The sequence below is a fragment of the Diabrotica virgifera genome, chromosome 1, assembly GCF_917563875.1.
Source record: "Diabrotica virgifera virgifera chromosome 1, PGI_DIABVI_V3a".
Classification (NCBI taxonomy): domain Eukaryota; kingdom Metazoa; phylum Arthropoda; class Insecta; order Coleoptera; family Chrysomelidae; genus Diabrotica; species Diabrotica virgifera.
Window position 1 is genome coordinate 197,380,394 of NC_065443.1, and position 12,133 is coordinate 197,392,526.

The 12,133-nt window shown below is 30.0% G+C and overlaps 1 protein-coding gene across 1 annotated transcript in view; it reads right to left on the minus strand.

The window, feature by feature from the left end:
• LOC114331881 (SET domain-containing protein SmydA-8-like) overlaps positions 1-11,538 on the minus strand; it is a 164,690-nt gene extending 153,152 nt beyond the window's left edge. Inside the window, exon 1 of the mRNA XM_050646271.1 lies at positions 11,362-11,538. Coding sequence (XP_050502228.1) covers positions 11,362-11,385 — 24 coding nt within the window. The 5' untranslated portion in view covers positions 11,386-11,538. The remainder of the gene's footprint in view (positions 1-11,361) is intronic.
• Between the last annotated feature and the right edge of the window lie 595 nt (positions 11,539-12,133).

The following is a 12,133-nucleotide window of genomic DNA, read 5'->3' on the forward strand; positions in this document are numbered from 1 at the left end:
TTAACGAGTAATAGAGGAACATTGTATTCAACTTCATACATTTAATTTATAAATAACTTTGAAAAACTCCTGATATAAGAATAAAAAACCGCTAAACGCCTTAAAAATGAGTCTTCTTCTTCAAATGCAAATCCACTAATGGATGTTGGCGACCACATTTTCCATTAACTCTCTGTTTCTTGCAATGTGTATCAGTGATTGTATGTCGGTAATCCCTGTCCATTGCCTTATGTTTCGGAGCCAGGACATTTTCTTGCGTCCTATTCCTCTCTTGCCTTCAATTTTACCCTGGATTATAAGTTGAAGGGACTGGTATTTTTCGTTTCGCATGATGTGACCCAAATATGCCGTTTTTCTTTTCTTGATGTTTTCGAAAATGTTTTTAAAAATGAGTGGCGTATACAATATTTCAGCTACAAAAGATCTGATATGAATATTACGTGGCGCGAAAATGTATTTTCATTTTGATGTAAAACAAAATTCTAGTCTTATTTTAAAAAAAAATTCCATAATATTTGCTAAATTTGAAGTAAACGCGTTATAAAAATTTTAAAATTCAAACTGTATCAAAGTTACTCTTTTGTGACGCGTTTACTTCAAATTTAGCAAATATTATGGAAAAATCTTTTAAAATAAAACTAGAATTTTGTTTTACATCAAAATGAAATAGTTATTTTCCTAACAAGTGCAGAAAGTCATACTTTTCCGCACGTGACTGCAGTTTGCCGAACAACGCGAAGCGGGAGTTCGGCAAGCAGTCGAGTGCGGAAAAGAGACTCTCTGCAAGCGTTAGGAACAATATTTTTTCTACGAGTCTTTAAAAAATGAACTAATCTTAATCAATTAATTTAATTAATATAAAAATACATACACAAATTAATTCTTTGACAAGGTTGTCAAAACCAAACTTTCAGCATCATTGGTTAGGATGACGACGATTTTGGTTTCCATGACGACGATTCAAAACCCCTGTTATTGTCTACTGATTTGACTTTCGAATATTATGTCAAAATTATTTTATTTCATCGAATTCTCGCGTTAATTTCATTAAAACATGAACGTAATAAGATATATTTGAAATAAATTAGTAAATAATATCTAAATATTAGTTTATTGCATGTATTATAATTACTTTAAGGCCATATTAACATATCTAAATTAACACGCGTGCGGAAAAGTAAAACGCGTGCGGAAAAGTAAAACGCGTGCGGAAAAGTAACACGCGTGCGGAAAAGTAAAACTTTCTAAACTAAAACGCGTGCGAGAAAGTAGACATTTTTGCACGCTCGTAGAAAAATACATTTTCGCGCCACGTAATGTTCATATCAGATCTTTTGTAGCTGGAACATTGTATGTGCCACTCATTTTTAAGGCGTTTAGCGGTTTTTTATTCTTGTAAGATAATAACAAAGAAAACAAATATACAAACATACCTTTGGGAGATATATATCGATAGATAGGATTCATAAATACAAATATCTGTAGCCTGGATTTCAGAAAATAATGATCAAATAACAGAAATAAGGGTCAGGATCATCAGTCTGTTTTTGTGATAATGTTTCGATTAGAGATTTAAACCATATTTTCTTGGAATGCAAAATTAACGAGAGATATACAGCGTGTCTACTTGAGTTGGAAACATATGGGAAACTTTTTTATTATTAATTTTACGAAAAAAAGTTATTCTTTATAAAAAGTTCTGCATGCCCCAAAACCTAAGATTCAATTATCAGATATCAAATTTTCTCAATATTATACGAGGTATGTCAAAAAATATGAATTTCGGCTAAGGGTAAAGTACCTTTATTTCTCTCAATATCGAAAATTCTTATGATAAAAAGTTGTTTGGAATTAAAAACTAAGATGAAATATGCAACTACATGCTTCTTATTGAAAAAAAAATATTTTTCTCTTTTTGGATACCCAACATCGTTTTTAATTATTACAAATATCATAACTCGTTTATTATTCATTTTACGAAAAAAAGTTATTCTTCATAAAAAACTTTGCATGGTCTAAAATCTAAGACACAACCATGATATATCAACTTTTATTAATTTTATACGAGGTGTGTCAAAAAATATGAACTTCGCTCAATATTATAGCACCTTTATATTTCACAGTATTACTCTGGGCTAATTAGCAAAATTCATGGAAAAGTTTTTTACCAGCAATTTTATTGCTGGAATCGAATTATAAGATCCTATATATTAATAATACAGGTATGCAAAGTCCGCAGATAGTGTGCTACTTTTTTTATAAACAAAATGGCGCCCACAAATCGTATTTTTTTCAATTACTGCTCTATAACTCCGAAGATTTTAACTTTACAACAAAAACACCCAAATAAAAATTCACCGCAATTAAATTCTGCATAAAGATATGTTTTTCACTATTTGCTCCGACGAAAATTTTCCTCGGAAATGCGGGTTTTCCTAACAAAAACTGTAATTTTCAAATAAAGTTTTAGGTAAGTAATTATTAATCAATAATTAAATAACTTAGTGACATTAAAGCTTTCTTGGTATATATTGTAATTCCAGAAGCTGGTGAAAATTAAACGAATATTTTAGCAACAATTCAATTGTTAATTAACAATTTACGATCGCAATAATAACCAAAATAATCATGATACATTGATCAAACTTATAAAGATTATAAAGATGAGATGCTTATTTAATATTTTATCGACAAAATATAAATTTTTCTTTTTTTGCATAATCTTTAAATTTTGAAAAAAAAATAGTTATAATACGCTGGTCTAATTAGTAAAGTACAAAGAAAGGTTATTTACCAGCAATTTTATTGTTTTAATCGAATTATAAGATCCTATATATTATTTATATAAGTAAGCAAAGTCCACAGATAGTGTGCTACTTTTTTTATAAACAAAATGGCGCCAACAAATCGTATTTTTTTCAATTATTGCTCTATAACTCCGAAGATTTTAACTTTACACCAAAAACACTCAAATAAAAATTCACCCCAATTTAATTCTACATAGAGGCATGTTTCTCCCGATTTGCTGCGACGAAAATTTTCCTCGGAAATGTGGGTTTTCCCAACAAAATCTCGAATTTTCAAATAAATTTTTTGTGCCAGTAATTATTTATCAATAATTATATAGCTTGGTGAGATAAAAGCTTTCTTGGTATAGATTATAAATCCAGAAGCCCGTGAAAATGAAACGAATATTTTAGCAACAATTCAATTGTTAATTAACAATTTACAGTCGCAATAACAACCAAAATAATCATGAGACATTGAACAAACTTAGAAAGATTATAAAGGTGTGATGCCTATTTAATATTTTATTGACAAAATATAAATTTTTCATTTTTTTGCATAATCTTTAAATGTTTAAAAAAATTGTTATAAACAAATTAACATTTCTTAGAAATTGTTTATTATATTCTAATTTTAAAAAATACTTAAAATGTGTATTTCATAGTTCTTGAAAATGAATGCTTTAAAAAAATTTTCCAACCATTTTCAAAAAAGTTATGAAACAGCAAAATAAATATACGATTTCTCCATTGTTTATAATTTGTTTTAATTGTTTCAAAGCTTAAAAGTGAGTCTATGGTACAATCTAATTACTCACAAAGAATGTCAAAAATTAGTGCAATGGTTATATTTTAATCAAAGATTAAAAATACTTTTTTTTGTAATTTTTAGCGCAAAAGTAGGCTTGATACAGAACCGGAGATAAAATGTTCACTCGAAGCGACTGACACGCTTAAACTCGCGCGAGTTGTGTATGTGGGCGGGTAGCTACGGTACTGTATTATTCTACTTTCGCGCGTGTAAATTACAAAAAAATATATTTATAATTTTTAATTACAATGTAACCGTTAAACTGATAATCGATATTTTTTTTATAAATAATTAGCTTGTACTTTAAGCTCACTTCTACGCTTTGAAAGAATTAAAAAGAATTATAAACACCTTAGTAATCGTATGTTTACTTTGCTGTTTCATAACTTTTTTGCAAATGGTTGCAAAAAAGTTTTAAGGCATTCATTTTCAAGATATCTGAAATGCGCATTTTAGCTATTTTTTAAAATTATAATATAGTAAAAACTTTCTGAGAAACGTTAATTTGTTTATAACTATTTTTTTTAAACATTTAAAGATTATGCAAAAAAATAAAAAAATTATATTTTGTCGACAAAATGTTAAATAGACATCTCATCTTTATAAGATTTCAAAGTTTGATCAGTGTATCTTAATTATTTTGGTTATTATTGCGACCGTAAATTATTAATTAACAATTGAATTGTTGCTAAAATATTCGTTTAATTTTCACCAGCTTCTGGAACTATAATCTAAACCAAAAAGGCTTTTAAGTCACCAAATTATTTAATTATTGGTAAATAATCACTTATCTAAAACTTTATTTGAAAATTAAAGATTTTGTTGGAAAAACCCGCATTTTCCGAGGAAAATTTTCGTCGGAGCAGATCGGGAAAAACACGTCTCTATGCAAAATTTAATCACGGTGAATTTTTATTAGGGTGTTTTTGTTGTAAAGCTAAAATCTTCGGAGTTGTAGAGCAATAATTGAAAAAAACACGATTTTCGGGCGCCATTTTGTTTATAAAAAAAGTAGCACACTATCTGAGGACTTTGCATACCTATATTATTAATATATAGGATCTTATAATTCGATTTCAGCAATAAAATTGCTGGTAAATAACTTTTCCCAAAAATGGCCTGTTCTCCGATAATCAGCCCAGACTATATTTCAATTAGAAGGATGTAATTGCATATTGACACATAGTTTTTAATTCTAAACAACTTTTTTAATAACCGTTTTCAATATTGTGAAAAATAAAGGTACTTTACTCTTGAGTGAAATTCATATTTTTTGACATAACTTAACATAACTTTGACATAAGAATACCTTTTTTTCGTAAAAGTAATAATAAAAGAGTTATCGTATGTGTAATGAATAAAAACGAAGTTAGTATCAATAAATTTGAGAAAAATTTGGAAAATATTTTTTTCCAATTAGAAGCATGTAATTACATATTTGAGCTTGGTTTTTATTTCCAAACAACTTTTCATAATAAGAATTTTCGATATTGTTGCATATTTCATCTTAGTTTTTAATTCCAAACAACTTTTTATCATAAGAATTTTCGATATTGAGAGAAATAAAGGTACTTTACCCTTAGCCGAAATTCATATTTTTTGACATACCTCGTATAATATTGAGAAAATTTGATATCTGATAATTGAATCTTAGGTTTTGGGGCATGCAGAACTTTTTATAAAGAATAACTTTTTTTCGTAAAATTAATAATAAAAAAGTTTCCCATATGTTTCCAACTCAAGTAGACACGCTGTATAAATCAATTATATTACAATTTACGACAAACACAAGTTCATTTTCCAATTAGTATAGAATATCTACTAAGTTGTCATAAAATGGAAATATTTAAATTACTCATAAACTACTTGAAAGGAACAAATATAATCATTTAAGTGAAATACGTATAAATATAACAAAACTAATAAATTGAGGTAAAAATAAAATAAAAATCTGTGGCTAAGGGACTCGCATCCAAGCCATTTTTTTTCACACATACATACATACATACAAGGGTCAGGATAGAAATAGCAAGTAATGCGTTTGTAAAAAATGAAAAAAATTGTCTGCAACAAGAACCTTAGATTACAACTGAAACAAAGAGCTCTGAGATGTTACGTGTTTTTGATAATACAATATGGACTTGAAAGCTGGATACTAAAGTTAGTATTACCTTCTGGAATACTAAAAAATGACACATTTTCATTTATCTATAGCATTTATAGTTCTATTTTTTGTATCTTATTTATAATATATATGACCATTAAACTTTTTTATGGATATTATTATACATTTGTGAAGATTACAATTTTTTTTTGAAGTTATTCTTCTTTAGGCGCGATTGGGAAAAATGTTGAAAGTGAATTTTTATAAAAATGACAGTATGAAGTACGTGCACACCGACAGCATGAAGTTACTTGCAAATTTTTTTAGTTTAAGATGAATAAGAGTTTAACTAAAATAACTATTTTTTTAATTTTTGATATTGTTAAGAATATTTGGAAAGTAGTAAGTATTAAAATTAGTTTATTATTTAAATAAAATATAAATAAACGGTTTAAAATATATTTCGTTGAAATAATATAATAGAATATAGTGCAGCCGATATGTGAAACAATTGTGCATTTAATGATAGAAGTATATGATCTAGACCACATATACTACACATATAAAGGTTCAAATTTAGATATGAGGCCATCTCAGATTTTGTCTTTTACAAAAATGGCAAGCATTCAAAATGGCGACTATACATATGTCACTAATAGCACGATAACTTTTGAACGAGACGTCAGATTGCAACCAAATTTGGTATGAAGGTTCTTTTTTTGATGTATAAGATTAAGGTATTGAACCGGAAGAATCGATTTACCAGAAGTTGTGTTCTTCCCGGTTTTTATGTAAAAATATTTGGTTTTTTTTCAATTCTTTCACGCTGTTTGTATTAATTGTTCAACAAGTTAATACCGCCATTAAAAAGAGCGTAAAAATATTTTTTATGAAATATTTTGAACTTTTTAGTGATGTTAATTAGCATTTAATTAATGCATAACGTGCGTTTAATGGTAGAAGCATATAACTTGGACCACATATACTACACATACAAAGGTTCAAATTTAAATATAAGGCCATCTCAGTTTTTGTTCCTTTTACAAAAATTGCGGGCATTCAAAATGGCGACTATACATATGTGACTAATAACACGATAACTTTTGAACGAGACGTCAAATTTTAACCAAGTTTGGTATATAGGTTCTTTTCTTGACGAATAAGATCGAGGTCTTGAATTGGAAGAATCGGTTTACCAGAAGTTGTGTTTTTACTGTTTTTATGTAAAAATATGTTGTTTCTTTTTCAATTCTTTGACCCTGTATGTATAAATTTTTCAAAAAGGTAATACAGCCCTTGAAAAGAGTGTAAAATTATTTTTAGGAAATATTTTGATCATTTTAATTATGTGATTGCCATTTAATAAATGCATAACGCATGTTCACATGTACCTATGGGCGGAAGATTCATTTTGAATGCCCGCCATTTTTGTAAAAGACCAAATCTGAGATGGCCTTATACCTAAATTTGAATCTTTGTATGTGTGGTATGTGTGGTCCAAATTATATTCTTCTAGCATTAAAGGCACACTAATTGTTATATTATTATTTGCACGAATCTGCCGCACATAGGTACCTACATGTGACGATACGTTATGCATTTATTAAATGGTAATTAATATAACTAAAGAGATCAAAATATCTCCAAAACATATTTTTACGCTTTTTTCAATGCCAGTATTACCTTTTTGAAAAATTAATATATACAAGCTGAAAGAATTGAAAAAATAAACAACATATTTTTACGAAAAAATCAGGAAAAACACAACCTCTAGTAAACCGATTCTTTCGGTTCAAGAACTCTACTTTATACATAAAAAAAAACCTATAAACCAAATTTGGTTGAAATCGGACTTTTCGTTCAAAAGTTATCGTGCTATTAGTAACATATGTATAGTCGCCATTTTGAATGCCCGCCTTTTTTGTAAAAGGTAAAATCTAAGATGTCCTTATATCTAAATTTGAACCTTTGTATGTGTAGTATATGTGGTCCAAATATATTATATGCTTCTACCATTAAATGCACAATAATTCTTATAATATTCAAATAAGAAAAAGTTCAAAATATTTCAAAAAAATATTTTTACGCTCTTTTCAATGCCGGTATCAACTTTTTGAAAAATTAATATACACAGGGTAAAAGAATTGAAAAAAAAACAACAACATATTTTTACATAAAAAATCAGGAAAACACAACTTTTGATAACCGATTCTTACTTTTCTGGAGCACGATCTTATACATCAAAAAATGAATCCATATGCTAAATTTGGTTGAAGTCGGACTTTTCGTTTACAGGTTATCGTGCTATTAGTCACATATGTATCGTCGCCATTTTGAATGCCCGCCATTTTTGTAAAAGGTAAAAGCTGAGATGGCCTCATATCTAATTTTGAACCTTTGTATGTGTAGTATATGTGGTCCAAATTATATGATTCTATCATTAAATGCACAATTTTTATAATATTTGCACGAATCTGCCGCACGAATATAAAAAGGAAAGAATCCCTTTCATTGGCTGTATACCATAATAGAAATTACTAAAGAAGTAAAAAATCTTCCTTTGTAGATGGTATATAATTTATTTAAAATTTTTTTCTAAAAAAGATCCAAGTTAGACCTAAAGTGGGTACATCAATGGTACGATACAAACATTTTCGGACTAATCAGTCCATCATCAGGTTAAAGTTCCAGATCCAAAGTAGTTGAAACTAGCTACTGTGGTAGGTCGAATGACCTTACCAGTATATAATAAAAAATAAGCCATTTCGGCTACATCGAGAGTGACAATAAGTCGATGTTACAAGATTTAAGTGTAATTAACCCTAAATGGAGTATTAATCTTGGCTTCAATACCTTTTAGTTTGAAGCCAAGATGAAGACTCCATTTTGGGTTAATTACACTTAAATCTTATAACATCGACATTCATAGCCGAAATGGCTTATTTTTTTTATACTGGTAAGGTCATTCGACCTACCACAGTAGCTAGTTTCAACTACTTTGGATCTGAAACTTTAACCTGATGATGGACTGATTAGACCGAAAACGTTTGTTTGAATCGTATCAGTGATGTACCCACTTTAAGTCCAACTTGGATCTTTTTTAGAAAAAATGTTTAAATAAGTTATATACGATCTACAAAGGAAGATTTTTACTTTTTTAGTAATCATATAATACAAGTATAACTTCTATCGTGTCTACACAGTACACACACATTAATTTTTTTATTTTTTTTTATTATTCCTGTATTCTAGATTGTGCCAAAAATTATTCGTCCAAAAATTACTACTCCGTGGCGTACGGACAGTAGGTAATCTCCGGATCTAGTCGGTCGATTTTAATAAACCTTGATGTATTTTATTTTTTGTTTTTTGTTTGTTTTGGTTTTATCTATGAGAGTTTACAACAATTTAGGAGAAAAATAATGAAATTTTTTTGACTGAAAAACGTCGAAAAATATTAAGTTTTTGAATTTTTTGTTTTTCAAATGTCCTTTATTTATCCACAACAAAAACAAAAATGAGAAAGTTACAATAAACGCCACACGTAATGAAAGGGCAGCAAATGCAATGCTAAGATTTTTTTTTTATTTAGCTAATGCCTCGACAACTAATGGCCACTGGCATGGTAGGTACGGTAAATTTTTACAGTCAGGTACCTACTGTCATGTGTAGTGTGTGTGTTGAGTAAGTGTCTTGTTACTTTGCAAAGTCGACGTCATTGTCTTTGCAAAGAGATGCTAATTGTATCCGAACGTCTGAGGTCCCTTTGATGAGTACCGATCCCACAAGGACAGAAACTATTTTCATTTATTAATTTATAATAAACTAAAAATTTCTGACCCTGGTGAGATTCGAACTCATGATCTTTCGGATTTTTCGATCCAAAGGTAGGCGCTCTTACCACTGAGCCACGGAGGGGGTTGAATGCTAAGATTGATAAGGCAGGGAAAGCGAAGAGGAGGAAGAAGTAAATAAAGAAGGAGGGTGTCATGTTTGAAAAATTTAAGGAACTGGTTTAAAGGCAGTTCAATAGAAGTCTTCAGACCATTGGTAGATAAAGATAGTGATGATGATTCAACTTCCGATTACAAGATTTCTATTGGAAGCACTTATAAAGAAAAAAAATGAAGACTAAGTTTTCACTCTAATGGCATATAAAACAATATAATGCTATTCTACACCCCACCAGAATGAAAACAATGGGAACCTTCTCTGGTTACACCTCCGAGGCTTCTACAATTTGCAAGCCATACGGATGCTGAGACTAAGGAAGATGAGGGAATTCTACAATTTACAATTCACGTCCCATCTGCTCAGCGCGGTAAAGTTCCAACGAGAATGGTTCCCTTCATACTCCACACAGAGTAAATGTAAATCAAAAATGAATAACCATTTTCAATTTCGTTGCAAAACGAAAACACAGCCGAACCATATTCTAGTCCAATCAGAGAGTGCTGCAAGCACCCCTACCGGTTTCGAAACTTATTAGTCTCTCATCAGGAGGCACATATGCTGCTCTCCCTGATCCAACCAAAACAAACCCCAGCGTGCAGTCCCGGATTGCAACGAACGAAATGGCATAGATGTCATAGCGGCAACTGCTAGCAAAAAGACTAAGTTTTCACTCTAATTGCATATAAAACAATATAATGCTATTCTACACCCCACCAGAATGAAAACAATGGGAACCTTCTCTGGTTACAATCCGGGACTGCACGCTGGGGTTTGTTTTGGTTGGATCAGGGAGAGCAGCATATGTGCCTCCTGATGAGAGACTAATAAGTTTCGAAACCGGTAGGGGTGCTTGCAGCACTCTCTGATTGGACTAGAACATGGTTCGGCTGTGTTTTCGTTTTGCAACGAAATTGAAAATGGTTATTCATTAAAAAAAATGAATTGAACAGCTGAAGACATTTTTCTGCTGAAGACAGCAGAAGATTTTGTAATTGTAGTAGCTAACTTCATTTGAGAAGAAAGCACTTCTGTAAAGTAAAATACTACTGTAGTATTTTGTATTTTGACAACGAAACCCGATTTGGGCTTCGAAACGTTAATAAAATCATTTTTTTGGTAAAATTGTGGCTTATTTCCCATTAAAAATAGTTTACTACAAACAGTTTTCATCAAAAGTTTTACAAAACTTCTTCCAAAAGTTGTAGAATACTTAAAACTTACAGATGTATCCAGTTATATTGACCATTACTTTAAAGAAGATATGTATTACCTTTTCACGGATATTGATACTGGCACTGGTACTGGAACATCTAAAAGATATTGAGGAGGGAAGCAATAACAGCGGGACCTCAATAAAGTTCGTGCCCTGCTTTTCAAAATTTATATCATTTTTTACCAAAATTAATGATTATGGTAGTAAATTACCATTTTAAGGTAAGGTAAATTACAAGTCTCATTTTTATAAATGATATTATTATATTTAGTAAAACGTCACATTATTATTCTATTCGAAAGAATCAATAAAAACCTTTTTTTCATACAAGAATGCGCAAGAAAATAACACATGAGTTTCAAATAGAGATTTTAAAAACAAACACAAAATTAACTATGCGAACTACAATAATTTTATATAATATTATTCCCTGTATATGCGATAATTTATTAAAAAGAAATAAAGGAGAAAATTCTGAAATATAGTAACTCACCTTATGTCTATGTTTTGAACTCATGTTTAACTCAGCAAGAAAACTCAAACTATTTTCACACTTTTCACAACTTTTTTCAACTCAAGGCCTTCCAACCATCTGTTGGATGATCCTGGAGTGGCAATGATTTTGAATGCTTCAGTGCGTCCCCACTAAGAACCGTTTTGTGGGAGGATCAGTGTGTCTATCGAATTCTACCAGGGCTATTTTTAAGTTGTCTTTCTTATCTTGCCTGTTGTACCTTTTGCCGTATGTTTTGGTGTAGGTTCTAATTTATGTTGTTGTCAGAAGCCAATGCCAATTTTATGCATGAGTGTGGATATATTGCATGGTGTGGTAGGTGTATCATAGGAATATTTATAAACAATACAGCAGTGGCGTAGCGTGAGTGTTGGCCGCCCAGTGCGGAAGACAATTTTGCCGCCCTCTTATTTAGGTATTTTAATTTATTTTATACTATACATTACATACATTAATTATAGAGAACTTTTCGGTGAGAACAGTCATCATTATTTTGCATTAGACAGGTTGGATTAAATAAGAAAGTTTATCTAAGTTACAATCACGTTTATTAATACAAAAAATCTTTTACTTTAACCAATTAGATACATTGATATAACTCAGGACCTTATTACTTCAGATTAGGTACACCTTGACGATCGAGAAAATTAAATAAAATCAATTTTTAATTAGAACTAGAACGATACTATAATGTTATATTTTTATTTTTATTGAAAAGTAATATGAGTATTTGTTAGAATGTAAAACAAAA